Source organism: Bemisia tabaci, chromosome 1 (genome assembly GCF_918797505.1).
Source record: "Bemisia tabaci chromosome 1, PGI_BMITA_v3".
Taxonomy (NCBI): domain Eukaryota; kingdom Metazoa; phylum Arthropoda; class Insecta; order Hemiptera; family Aleyrodidae; genus Bemisia; species Bemisia tabaci.
The window spans coordinates 72,396,956-72,411,824 of NC_092793.1; the positions used below are offsets into that span (position 1 = coordinate 72,396,956).

The 14,869-nt window shown below is 41.1% G+C and overlaps 1 protein-coding gene across 6 annotated transcripts in view; it reads left to right on the forward strand.

Moving 5' to 3' along the window:
* The window catches only part of how (protein held out wings), a 133,797-nt gene that overhangs the window by 101,288 nt on the left and 17,640 nt on the right, over positions 1-14,869 (forward strand). For 3 of the 6 annotated variants that reach the window (XM_072306126.1, XM_072306127.1, XM_072306124.1), the window contains exons 4-6: positions 9,080-9,220; positions 10,209-10,309; positions 12,002-12,333. In XM_072306126.1, the coding sequence (XP_072162227.1) occupies positions 9,080-9,220; positions 10,209-10,309; positions 12,002-12,333 (574 nt within the window). Of the gene's footprint in view, positions 1-9,079; positions 9,221-10,208; positions 10,312-12,001; positions 12,334-14,869 lie in introns of all 6 variants that reach the window. The other 3 variants (XM_019045596.2, XM_072306125.1, XM_019045597.2) reach the window with 3 other exon arrangements.

Below are 14,869 nucleotides of genomic sequence, written 5' to 3' on the forward strand. Positions count from 1 at the left end.
TTTATTTTTCAACGCTTGCGTGTAAGGATTCTGATGGAATGGTAAGTTTTTCCAATGAGTTATCTGTATTCTGTTGGCAATGTGAAACGTTCTAAATGTCTTAGTTGTATCTTATCCGCATGATCTTCTTATGTCGATGTTGTTAACTGGAGTCTCGTAATTTTGTTCCCGAAACCTTTATTTTGACCAGAATCGATGTTTTTCCCCCTGTTTTTTCGTATTAGTTTCTGTTATCCATATTTTTATTTGATGTCTCTTGATTAGATAAGGTGTAATTTTAAACATTCTGAAACATGTTCCTCTTCTAAATTTTACGCAAAATACGATTCGCGCAACGGATAGTATAAAGTATCTATAGTATAAATAGTGTATAGTACGCTGTTTGACTCACGCAGACTTGTGTTTTTTCATGAGCAAGACGTTTAAATTCACGCATCGTAAAACGTTAAGTATCTTAAAGAGGAGTGAATGTTAGTAATTTTCACTGCGCGAATCGTGCCCTGCGTAAAATTTTGAGAAGAAAACATGTTTTAGAATGCTTAAGTTCGCACCTTGTCTATGGATCCAATTGGCAGTGAGGCCTGAATCTCTAATTTCGCAGGCGATCTCTAGTATCTTCTCTCCTTCTCTGAGTTGGTGGACGGATTTTTAACTTTTTCGATCAGAAGTTTTTTTTCTCTTTTTTTCCATCTTGCCTTTCTGCAAGTCAATAAGTCGCCTCACTGTCGCGGTTCTCTGCACAATGCGACTTCTTTCGCTGTCTTTCAGGGCGTCCTCACCGCAACTTCCTTCGAAAAATCGGGAATCATTTTATAAATAGCCGGGATGCGAACTATTTTTACCGTGTCGTGTTTTTTGTTTTCGCCGTTTAATTTATCTCCCCCTCCTTTGCCACTCTGTAGCCTATAATGTGTTCATCATTTCTTCGTTTTTCTCTGAAGTTGTCTCCTCAACAAAAGTGTTAAATGTCCCCTATTTCCGCGTCTTTCTCTTTCCGCTCTCATTTTCCTCCTCCCGTTCCTCCTCGCATCTTTAAAAATGTTATCGCTTGTTGCCATCATCCTACCAACGAAAGTTTACCTTTGCCGATACCACTCTCCCACTATTCTCGATGCAGCCACCAAAAACGGAGTGTTAAATGGACGTATTTCCATCAAACGGAACTATGTGCATTAAGACATGAGCCCTGAGACCCATAGGAATATGTGAATAACAGGACTCACGTCATAATGCACATAGTTTCCTTTGACAGAAATGCGTCCAAATGTAAACCCATCGGATTGATTCACATGATTCCAAGCGGAGTATCTATAACCGTAACTGATGGAGTCAGAAAAGAATATTGACGCCATCTTCCTTCGTCGATCTGTACCCCATTGTGAGAGCCGTATATTGGGGACGCGCGTAAACTGTGGGCAGATTTCAGATTTCGCCCGCAAAAACTAGCGTATGCAACCTGCCCCATCGCGGAGTTAAAATAGTTGCGTGTTCGGTCCGAACCCAACTTCGCACTGTTCTTCGCGCTTTTGTGGGTTTAAAAGCGCTCCGTCATCCATGACGTCTCAAACAAGGCTCAGATTTTATAGAAATTCTAACTATAAACAATCTCAGTTGCTTTGCCTGAACCGCAAAGTGTTAGAAGTGCGGCATAATGGGATTGGACTGAAAATCATTTTAAAGTTCGCGGTCCGCGGCTGCAGCCAAAACGAAGTTGACAAAGAGGAGAAACCAGGCGAAGAGGGGAACACGGGAGACACAGGACGGCTCAGAAACATGTAATTCGCTCAGCGTTATTACATTGTAAACTTGATGACTTTATCGCACGCTTAGCCGTTTAATGAGCCTCAATTTCTCGATGCCGCCGCGCGCGCCGCGCCGCCGATAATACACATCCCGGATTTACAGATCCACCGGACAATTCGGACATCGCGTCGCTTCGCGTTCTTAAAATAATATTGCAGATTTCAGAGCATTTCAGAGCCAGATTTCAGCAGCGCGACGTGGTAGTTTTGTTGTAGGACCAGCGCTGAAGATTCACTTTACACCGGAAGCAAACAATCATCGAGATAAATCGAACTTATTTTCCTTAATTACTAATGAAGCTGAAAGGATCCAAACGAAATATTGCGATTAGTCGTCGCTTTTCGCTTTTAAATACTTTCAGCTTCATTTCGAGGGTATCGAGGGAGCCGAAGCCCTCTCAGACCCCCCCCCCCCCTCCCTCTGCAGGGAAATTTCACCATAAATTCTCCATTCTCGAGGGGGTTTGCTATAGGCCTAGTTTCTTCGGGATGTTTCACGGGATTTGTTCTACAACGCTGTCTCCATCTCCACTCGTCAAAATGGCGTCTAAATGGAAGCTCAAAGTGAATCGATCTCAACGATAAGTGGCACTAAGTCGGGACTTGATGCGATTGATGAGCGTTGCAGCTCAAATTAGAGCGGCGCGACTCTTTGATGATCAACAATCGCGAACAGATCGTATTTATCGATTAACTTTGGGCTTCCAGTTTGACGCTATTTTGACGAGTGGACTCAGGCGCATAGGGCTCAGGAGAAAATCTGACTTGCGAAGTTGGGAAAAATATTGAATCTGTCAGTACTAATCACAGTACCGAGTGGAGTCTTGTGGAGCCCTAGGAGCCACTCAGAGAGAAGAAACAATTTTGTTGTTATGTTTAACGGAGAATTTTAATTCTTACGACTCGCACTCGGAGTAAATCCCATGAAACGTCCCGTGGAGACAAGAGGACGAATTTTGTCGGCTCTTTCATTAGGAGATGCAACATCCATCAATGAGTCCAAACCGCATCACCGGCCAATCAGAAGCGCTAATCCTGACTTAAGTGCAGTCGAGACTCTTCCTAAGTATCTTTAAGTACGGTGTAAAATTCGGCCCAAGGCCGGGGGGGGGGGGGGGTCTGCACCACACACCGCGCTCATGGGCTCAAAAATCTCGGTGACGACCATTTAAACGGTCGTTGGCGAAGCGGGTAACATGCCTATCGGGATCGATAAAACTTTTCACGCATGACGCATGCCATCTGGCGTATTTCGCGTGGGCCCCCGAAATTAATCCGAAAAGCTCGCCTCGGATGATTGATGAGCGATGACTGCCCCTCCCTCCCCTGGTCCCCTGGTCACCCACTCACCTGGAGCGAGGCGGCCCCGAACGCGTTTGAAAGGACTCGGATGGAAACTGGACGTGTCTCGGCTCCGAGGAGGCCGCGGCCGGATAATTGAATCCTACCCACGTGGGCCACACGAGCGTCGCGCGCTTGCCACCGCGGCCACGTGGGAGTGTGGGAGTGCGGCAGTGTGGCGAGTGTGGGCCATCTGTTGACTGCATCGCGCCAAATAGCGCGGTCATCGCCGGCCCGGGTCCGTATCGCCGCCACTCGCCATCGCCGATCCACGCCCCGCTCCGCTTTTGGGACGTCCATCCCGCCACCGCCGCACAGTGTATCAAATCAGTTAGGGAGGTCGGACGTGACATTTTGGCTAAAACTGCGAATTTTGATGTTTATTTCGTCACATTTTGAATTTTAAGGGGTGTTCCTAGAAGAAAATTTCACGAGGAAACCAATGGAACCTCTTTTAAAGTCTTACAGTTTTGTAAAAACGGAGTTATAAGCGTTTAAACTTTCCAAATTTTGTCCGACTTCTTCTATTGACTCGATCCACTGTGCGCCGCGGCGGACGGTCGCGCTTTCAAAAAAACGCTCGCCTCCTTTCGAACGGTTTCGGGAACGGCTTAGCCCGAGGTCCGGTCCTCGCTTCCATTCGTCTTTGCATCCCGCATCAAAATGTAGGTTGTCCCGCTTGTCCAGTTCCAACGAGAGCGGCTCCAACATCTGTTTTTAAAACTCCTTTTTTTTCGGAGACTTTCATGGCTTACACAATGAAAAAGCCCAGATTTCGGGAGGTCGGTATGGAAGTACGTAAAAGTTACGGAAATTTGGGATTTTCGTGATGAAATCTTAAAAGTAGCCTTGGGGGTATGCAATTTCCCAACATAATCAATTTGCCATGTTCCCGGTTCGATTCCTCGTGTTTTTCGGTTTATTCCTTTATCATGACATCATTCCACTCTCCCAATCCAAATCTGCCCCCCCCCCCCCTCCCTCGCCTCGAAAAATTCGAGTAGAGGCCTTTTTTCAAACATTTTAGGGGTTTCGGGTTGTATATATCAACATCCACGGTCAAATTTGCTTCAGGCGAGCCATATTTTTATTTTCCTTTCAACACTTCCTGGGGAGACATCTGTTAGCTTCAAGTTGAATTCAAGTCGGCCGGGCAAAAGGGCCGGATTTACCTACTTGCCCCATGCGCGCCGCCCCTTCTCATTCGTTTTGAAACATCAATAAAAACCATCAAGTGAACGTGCCGGAGGGGGAGTGGTGCATAAGACGCGTTTACCTACTCATGTTGGATACATTTTTTGCGAAAGCCCTGTCAACACTACCAGTAAAATTTCACGGAACTTTGCGCGAAAGTTAAGTTCCGTAAATCTGTCTCTGTGTGGACAAGGTCCTCCATTTATAAGAAATGAACCAAAAAATTATGAAAGAACTAACATAAACGTGGTTTAATAATTTTAACTTCCGCCGCTGCGCCGCGCTGATGATCGCACTGTGTTTGGCGCAATGCGTGAAGTATTCGTGCAGTCTTGTAGGCGCTACGCGTTTCACGCCAACCGCTCCTGACCGCACTGTGTTTGACGCAATGCGTGAAGTATTCATGCAGTCTTGTAGGCGCTAATATGTGTTACATGCCGACCGCCGCGCCGCGCCGAGGGCTTGTCCTTTTCATTATTTTCAAGTTCTCGTCATCATTCCTCTCTGCGCTAAGCTCCAGGCCAAATTGCGTGTTTAGTTCCTCTCTTAACTCGACTAGTTAAAGATGCTGTCTCTTGTAATGTCGAAAAACGAAAAAATTAGAAATTTCTATACTCTCAGGAAAGAGAGATGTTGTCCCCTTTTCTCATTGATAATTTTTTTTTCTGAATCCGATTTTTTTTATACCTACATTTAAAAAAATTGCAAAATTTGCCGCCATGGGCCGCGGCCCATATGGCCACCCCCTTAATCCGGCCCTGCCGGGCAACTCAACTAACTCTGAGGCGAAGCGTTGAGTATCAAGTCGATATGAAGGCGCTTCAAAGGCGAAGTTTAGTCTTTGAGGAATTTAGCAAGTGGGGATGGCGAGGGGCACAGTAGTTGTCGCTACAGTGCAGTATGTCCTCAAACGAATATCCTCCGTTTTCCGTTCCTAATAGGGTCCGCAAGCGGCTTGAGTTATCAGTTTGTTAATGAGAGCACTAGTGGCGAAACTGGGACTAAATATTAAAGCCGAACAATCGAATGAACATATGATGAGTCGGCAAAAATGAGCTCGAAAGTCCACCGGATCGGGTTTCGCTTCGTTGCCAGTTTTGTCAGGGAACAACCTGGAGGATCCATTGGAAGATCCAAATGGCGGAGCTACCAGAGGATCCACCTCTGATTGACTCTTACATTACAGAGACAAAATGTTTTAGAGACCCCGCCTCAACGATCCAAGCAATGTAACCGGGTAAAGCTTGGAGGTCAACGCTACTCTTCGCTTCATGATGATTTATAAGCAACTTCTTGCGCCTAGAACTCGAAAAATGATGACTGGTAAATGTCGGGGTGAGCCTTTTGCCAGCGGGCCGATTATTGAAATTGATAGACGAAGCTGTAGACAAAGAAGACGAAAGGGATTCGGAGGGATCCTATTGGTGGAAGCGGGTGGTTGCATTGGACGAAGGAGGTAGGTAATTGACAAACCAACGGCAACCTATGAGAGACCATTTTTTAGTCCATCATCTTCTTCCTAAGTCTATAGTCTATAGAAACCTCCCATTTCGACCAAATAGGATTGCTCCATAATCACTATGTCTTCTTTGTCTATCAATTTCGATAATCAGCCCGCAGGAGAGTTTTTGCGAAGTAGGTTGAGGCTAAATCAAATTCTTCAATTTTTCGTCACCAGGTGAACCCTAGCGTTGATTTCCGAAAGTGTGATGAGTGGGGAACGCCACAGGCAAGATAGGAGGGGTAGGTCTCGGAAATACCAGTGGCGTGGCGTGAATGATCGATTATCGATATTTCCCCATTTGAAGCTATGGTAAAGAGTCGATTATTAAGGTGCTCGTTGCGAACATCCTGTTTATCGATCCTTTTCCATAGTTTCAAATGGCAGATCAATAGATATATCGCAAAGCACGCCACGCACTGGGAAATACACTGGCTCCGATGGAGGACGAGAAGCCGGCAACGGTGGGGCGAATGAGTGTACGCGTGGGCGCTTATAAATAATTCACCAGCCGGCGACGGGCGACGGAGCCGGAGCATAGCAGGAGAAGGAGCCGAAAGTTGTAGCGAAAGATTTGAATATCCAGCGCGGTTCGCGACGAGATGGAAATAAATGAGGAGCCGCCAAGTGTTAGCGGGGAGCGTGGAGTGTGGAGTGTGGACGTTGGGACCGGAGCCACGGCCCGTGATTTAAGCGCCCCGAAATAAAAATAAAAATGATTTAGACTTTTTCCTCGCTTAAAATAATAACAGAGCCCCGACGCGAGGTTTTGACGTGTCGCAGCAACCGCCCGGTTCCCGCGGAGAGTCGAGCTCAACCTCTGCGTCTCCGATGCAACCGTAAAAACATCGGGGTGTTAATCCTACGGACCTATGGATATCCACACCTAAAAAAGCACAGCTCATGAAAGTTTTTTCAGGAAAGTAGAGGAAGTGTTCTTCAGAAAGGAACCTAGCCAAAGGAAATGGAGGGGGGCTCACTGATTTGGGGGTACCAGCAAAGCTCCGAGGGAGATCTCCCTGGATAAACTTTGAAATTTGAGTCGTCTCAGGAGCAATTTTAAGCTGATCCTACCGCACAGTTGGTCGGAATAAAATTTTAAAAATGACAGAGATTAGGGATGAAATGGCTCAAAATTCTCCGGCAGGCGGGCCCCGCAGGATACAGGATTTTTTTTTTGGGGGGGGGGGGGGGGGGCTAGGCGCTATCTTGGATAGGGGAAAGGGCTCGGAGAGGTTTTAAAAGATTTCTAAAAAAGTTTCTGAATGGGAGCCTCAACTTCGAAGTTTGCCAACAAGAGCCTCTGCGAGGCAGAAGCTCCTATATTTGGCAAAAGTTTAGGGGGCAGTCGCCTCATAGCTCTTCGCGTTAGTCCGCCTCTGACAGAAATGTCACGCAGTTATTTCGCTAAATCCCCCTTTTTTCTAAGCCGGACTAAGTAGGATTTAGGGGGGAGGGGGCAAGCTTCCTTCGGCTTTCCCCAAATTCTGCCTGTGCCGCGTTGTCAGAGAATTTCACGACCCACAACGGCGTAAATAGTAAGTGAAATGAAAAATAATCTTGGAAAATTGAGGAAAATTGAGTAAAATTTTTGTTTTTCTTTAAGCGCAGAGAAATTTGAAATTAGTAGATAGTTAAGAATGGAAATAAGTAGAATGATTTTCAAGAGTTGAATTTAATCTTTACGGCCGACGAATGAGACGAAGTTAACTGGTAGACATGGACTGTAGCGAATGTGTTGGCGCATCTTGGAGTCTCTCGATCCTTGAAGGTTTCTGGTGGACTTGTAATTTGGCACTATCAGCATACCGAAGTTCTATTCCGCTTCAGTTGGGTTGTCACGACTCGCAAGTTCGTCAGTTCATCCATGTTTTGGTCTTGCGCCAACCTTGTCGTGGTTTTCCTTTTTTACGTTTGCCTTTTCCTTGGTCCCACTACGTTTCATTAGGATCCCCCGTTCCAAACCGTTAGATGTCTTTGAAGCTGCTTTACCTCGCCGGAGTTTCATTTTAAAGCTTAGAACTCCCAAATCGCAGATCCTTCCAAGGTGTCACTTATTTTTGCTAGAATTAATTTAAAAATCCCTTAAAGCTCGGGTAAGCTCGGTTCGGTAAAGCTTTAACAAGTCGAAGGGTTTCGGGAAAGGAAGGAAGGTCCTTGCTTTAGTTTTCCCCATGGAAGATTTGTACAGTGGTTTTCAAATTTCTAGAGCTGGGAATTCACCGCTCGCGTGATAACCCAGCATAAACGTGTAGGTACTTTAAACAATTCTGCAAGTGCAATTGGACGTATTTCTGCCCAACGGAACTATGTGTATTATGACGTGAGCTCTGTTATGCATATATTCTTATGGGTCTCAGGGCTCATATCTTAATGAATTTAGTTCCATTTGACAGAAATACGTCCAGTTCTAAGTTGTTATTATCCGCAGAATGTTAAATCAAATGGGGGTGAGGGGTTTAATTTTTAGGCTGCAGAGGCGAACTATGAAAGCACGTTTTCCTAACGGAGCTGTACTAAAGGAGCGCCGTGTGGTTAAATATTTTTCAATACTTATTGAATTGGTCTTTTTCTCCTTTCTCCTCGAAGGTGTGAATTATGGCGGATTTTATCTTGTTGTATCAATGATATTAAATGATGTAACGATTTGTCACTGATTCAAGTGATCCAGTTTGCCTGATTTCCAAGCACTTGGAAACATTTACCCTTTTCCACTGAGTTTAAAAATCGGGAAACTGGTGAGCATTCGTCATACGGCATTCGTGGCCAGCGAAGCACTGCTATTTTTACACCCAACTCGACTTAGGTTCTCATCTCTTCTCTCGAAATAGTTTAACTGCTGTTCTACCGCGCGACCCCCCCCCCCCCCCCCTCATTATTCAACTTCTCCGTTCCTTTTCCATGGGAAACACAGATGGAGGCAATGCAAACGTCCACTAGAGTATACTTCCACAGGAGGAGTTAGACTGAATATACTTAACAGGAAGGAAACAAGTCACATGTAGGGGGAAATGAGGTAGGAGTAATTTTGAGCGTAACTAGTCGTACAGTTTTTCCTATCAAAAAATTCGAAGCTGAGGAAAAATATTCTGAATGTGAAAGTAGGCGTAGATCGTTCGTCTCACAGTTTTAGTCAATAGAGTTTTCGACCCGTTATTAATTTGTCTATCATTTGTCTGTGGTTTGTCCTTTAATTTCCAATTAATGTTGGTATTGTTTTTTTTTTTTTTTTTTGTTGCAGGAAGAACAAAATAGAGGCAAACCAAATTGGGAACATTTAAGTGAAGAACTACATGTGTTAATATCAGTAGAAGACACAGAAAATAGGGCGCAGTTAAAATTAGAAAGAGCTGTTGAAGAAGTTCAAAAACTTCTAATACCAGTAAGTATCACATGTGTTTCAGGAACATTTTTATGTTTCCTGAGACCCCCTTAGACTTAAAATGAATAGACCACCAGATAAGATAAGAACTGATGGAAACTTTTTTTTGTAATACTAATTATCTTTCCCTCATGAGTCAATTCAAAAAGAATCCAGTAAGTAAAATCAATGCACTTCGCATAAAATTTTGGTCAAAATGCATTTTTTATGGCGCTTTGATTCTTACTCTGACAGGTAATTTATTCGACTTATGATATTTCTTACCACGTAAAGAATCTGGGAGACCTACACTTCCCCTCCCCTCAGGGGGTTTGTGACCCACAAGAAAATCTGCAATGAATATGCCTTGCTTAATACCAGTGCAGTAGACCTCTGTAATGGATAGGTAAATGGGCCCTTAGCCCCCTCTCCTCAAAAAAAAAAGTTTCCATGCTATGCGTAAGCCTTAATTTGTTCATTGAATGTGAATCATAGCTACTTTAATATCTGTAAAAAATAATTTTTGAATAATTTTTGGATTACTTACCTTTTTATTCTTCCAATTGATAATATAATCTTGACACTCAATGTTTCATACGAATTTGTATTCACCTCAAATGATTTCCGTTATTTGAATTAAGTTTACCCTTCTGTCATAAACTTCTCACTTTTTCACAACTTGTTTTTACTCAGATTTTCATAAAATCTCCATAAATTTTTTAGATTCCCCCTTACATCAAGTACATTATTCTTCTATTCTAGCAATTCTATTAAAACATGTGAGTAAATGTTCGGTGGAATTGATTTTATTTTTGTGCAAAAGTGACAGTGACTAAGCAACATCGTATCGTTTTCAAAGAAGCGTAGATCACATATTATTTTCAGGAGCTCTATTTTACATTAATATTAAAAAAGAAAATTTATAAGTAAAGACAATGAAGAACTCAAACAATTAAAGATAATGTATTATGAGAATGCACAATTTGAAAAAAGCGAAATTCTACTATTGCAGGCGGATGGTGAAGATGAACTGAAGAAACGGCAATTAATGGAACTGGCCATCATTAACGGTACCTACAGAGATAACAACGCTAAAGTTTTAGTCACAGCTGGTAAGTTGCATTGCTTTAATATTGAGAATAATATACATATTTAATATATATGTAATTAAAGCACATCCATCATTATACAAATTATGAGAGTACAAGAAGTTCCGTGATGCTGAATGTTTTTCTTGCCCCAGCACTTTCACTTTACAGCAAAAATTTTAATTTGCCTCACTTCTTTAGAGTAATTTTATGAAAGGCTCCCATCTGAGACCAATCCACATTGGTTAGTCATTCTTCCAGACGAGTTTTGAGATCCTATTATGCATTGATGATTAGAGGAGCCAATTCTGCGTCATACTGTCATGCAGGCTGCAGTTGGCTGACAGTTTGGCAGAGGAGTGGATCTTGTAAAGATGCGCAGTTACTGACGCGGGCGGTTTGGTCTCCCTCATACCTAAGACTGCTGTCCTCCAGGTATCGTTACAATGGAGAAAGAAATTTGTTGATTGGGTTCAGTTGGTGGGATTTTTCTTCCATCTAAATTGATGACCTAATGAGATGCCCTGATTTGTTTTCCTGATGTGCTGAGCAAGAGGTTGAAATTAACTTTTATTTCCCCTTATGATAAAGAGCCGACTAAAGAATTTGCATAAGGTGCCATTTGGAACATTGAAACAACAACTTTTCACTTTTAGTGATGTCACTCCTTGATAACAAAGAATATCTCAGTTAAAGAATGAAAACGGACAGTGTTTACTATCTTACATCAAAAGTAATGCAAGGAAATTGAAAATCAAAAGTATTTTGGCTCACATATCTTTTGGAGTTCCTCACAATTTTCCTTTAAAGTTTTAAGCAAGGATTAAAGTTTACAGGAGCGTTGTCTATCATATAGAATTAATGTTTCCCTAAGAATCAAGATGTACTATAACCTTTTAATTCCTAAATATTTAGGTAGGAGCCTTTGATTTGATGCTGTAAGTAGTATAATACATGTTAAGCCACTGAACAACTCTCCAATTTTTAGCACCCTTTTTTTGAGGTCATAATTTTACCTCACATCTCTAGTTCTAACCCAATTGCAGGTGGAGGAAAATTTTGGAGAGCTAAGAAGAATAAGAGAGATGAAACCTGAAGTAAGATACACTGCCAACGATAATTACTCTAGATAATGATGCAAGCTATTACTGTTGTTTGTACTTGTTCTCAAGACTTGCAGCACTTTGTGCCTTAGTCTGATTAACCGTTTAAGTCAGGGAATTTGCAGCGGTAGAGAAAAGTCAGGAAATAAATGGTAATAGGTCAGGAAATTTTGCGAGTAATGTCTTGACTCCTACCTATTTTCCGTACCTTTTGAACGATTTTTGAGTGCCTTTTTCCATTATTTTAATCTCTGGATGTGGAAATTTTTTCAAAAGAAACAAATATTTGGAAGCTTTTTTTGAAGGTCAGGGGAAGTCAGTGAAAAGCAGAAAAATTTAGGGAAAGCCAAAGAATTAGGAAGTATAGATCTTTTGAAAAAAACATTCCTGGTAGGAAAAAAAATTGTCAGTATACCAGAAGTGAAGTATTTTCTTTCAAGTCTCCAATATTGCAATGTATCTCGAGATAAGTTTTAGTGAAGTATGTATACAAGAAACTTGAATTCAAATCCGTCGCTGAAATTGATAACCATGAAGGTACTAGAATTTTCTTTTGCACTAAGATTGTGTTCAGTGTCAGAAGGTATCTTATGTTGCCTTTTCTTAAATTTTGATCCGGCAGCTGATGAGGAGTGGCGGCGAATGGCTGCAGTTGCAGCCGAAACACAAAGACTCCTGTCACCAGGCATGCAGGGCATAACACAAATGCGAACATCTCAGGCAAATCCATTAGGTGCCCCGCTCATCCTACCTCCACGCATGCAGACAATCCCATCAACTGCTGCGTCCATCCTCAACGGTTCAACGCCTGGTGCGCCGCTCTTATCGCCGGCAGATGCTGCGCATGGTCTCATTTTCACGCCGTACACAGATTATGCCAACTTTGCGGCGCTAGCCGGCTCGACCTTGCTTACCGATTACTCCACTGCTGCGGACCATTCGGGTGGGTTGTTTGTCTATTGATAATTATTTCTCCCCCCTCTCTTCATTTACCTAAAGATTTATTGTTTGCAAATCAGGGAAGGGCAGACAACATTTCATAAAACTGGAATCTGAAATGGCTAGTTAAAAACCAGAGCTTTTGGTTAACAAAAAGTTCACTAGCTCGATCAAGCTTAACTTTTAAGCTAAAAAAGTTCAGTCAGAAAAAGTAATTAATATTGTCTCATAGCAGACAGCTGCATCTTTGAAATTGTTTGGTGGTAGAGCTGCGTTAAATTTTATTTCTAAAGGATACAGTTCGTTGCACAAAAAATTGTTTCAAGATAAAGTTGATAGACTTTATGGCTCTATTGGCTTTAAATTTTTTCAGAGTAACTTTTGTTCATATGATTCGAAAATTTGTTTCAGCAATTTGATGAGTCATCAGAAGATCAAATTTTTGTTGAGTATATGTTGCTATTTACCTATATCAGAGATCTAAAAATTTCAGTTTTTAATGTTGTCTCTCTCCCTGATTTACAAGATGTTTAGTCGCTGTTATGGCACCTTGTACTTAATGATCTTAGGCTCTGTCTAAGTCAGAAACTAAAACATCATGGTGATGTTTTCGTCGTTTCTGGAACTTCAAAGGAGTTATTTCATTACTTTTACAGATGATAAATGCTTCCAATTCACTCTTTCATTTCAATACATTGATTCTTGAAAATCGATCCATTGATTGTTTCTATGTTCTTCCAAATAGTAGAAATGAATGATTTTTTATCCTTATAATGCCAGGAAGCTGTGCCAAATTTTTATGCTCGCAAGTTATATTATTTCATGATTCAAGTTGTTGCAAAAGTCAATGACTTTACTTAACTTTTGTCCATCAGTTCCAACCTCCAGCGAACGTACTCTAACTAGCCATGAAGGTATTTTATATGTTTTTTAAGAAGCTAGGAAGGAAACCATTTTTACCCATACATGCAAGAACCAGTTTTCGTCCTGAACATTTCAACTTTGAAGTGTGAGAAATTGGAAATTTTAGCTAATTCTCCAAATTTTGTTGTCTGTTCTTGGTCGCAACCACAAATGATTGTGGGGGGACTTTTATTTTTGTTTTAAGTGTTTCTAAGTTATGTGCTGTATTAGTGAAATGCCAGTTATTTTATTTTATTTTTTCTACCATTTCCTTGGTACTTTTACTATTTAGTCTCTTCTCTCTCTTTCTATCATTCACAATGTGATGTTGTCTCAGATCCCGGTGATTGAGTCTACCAGAAGCATGGAAAATGAACCATGCAAACAACATTATTTGTTTTAGTCAATTTTGTTTCTCCCTAATTTTTATCTCGCAAAAAGAATTGCCAAGCAGGCTAGAAAGGGTGTGATTAATTTATTTTATGGTTTCTGCAAAAAATCTATAAACTAAAACAAGAACACAAAGAAAACAATATTTAAGAATAACTGAATAAACAAGAAAAAGAAATCCTCAACTTTGTCTTTGTTTAAGATTTACACAAAGTATGTCCTATTATTTTGGATTTTTCCTTCTCTAATTATTTTTTGCATAATTTGATGCTGTCGCATGCATTTTGTCGTTTTTAGCTTTTGTTGCATGTTCATTTTTTTCTCTTTTGTAGAAGTATTTATTTATTTATTTATTTTTTTTTGTAGCAAATTATGATTCTTTTCGATCCATGGAGGAAAGGGGTGACAAGGGTCTGCTTCTTGCGGTTTTCTCTTTCATATCTTAACTCATTTTCTTCCATTCTATGCCAACATTTCTATCTGGTCTTCTTAAATGGCAAGAACATATGGAAATAGCTCAGTCCACCATCATAACTTGAAACCTTCAATATCCTCAGGCCTTATGATTAGTGCCAACAGGCCACTTCTCTCACCTTGCAACAGTGAGAAAGTTTGAAATCACAATTTTTCAAGCTCATTTTGATTTTTAAAAACTTATCAGGGCCAGTTTGACCGGAAGAAAAATGAGTGGAAATGAAAAAGAGGCCCAGCACTCAATGCTAATATTAAGCTGTGCTTTTACTTTCACAGAAAGGCCGTGTTATGCGCCACAAAATTAAATCTTCAAGAATAATTAAACATTTACAAAACTGAGTCAATGACTCAAATAGTAGAATTTCTAGTATTATTAATCATTACAGTCTTAAAAATTATTTTACATTATGTAATTTTACACATGTTGATGTTTAATGCAAAAAATGTGTATCCCAATTGCAGCATTTAGAAAGCTCCATCTATATTTTATTCTCTTCAAGGAGAACTAATCAAAATGGCTCATTGAAATTTTGCGTGATTTTTCTAGAAGAAGTGAAAAAAATCCCTAAAAAATTACAGTAAAAATTGTTGGTCACTTTTCCTTTAAAAGGGTAAAACATGAGGAGCGACTTACAATGTTCTAATCTAAGATTTACATATTTTGACTATAGCCATGGACATACCATCAAATAATACAGAAAATAATTTCATTTTATCATCTTGTCCATAAAGTCAATGAATCCTTAGTTTCGACGTTACTTACACGACAGCTC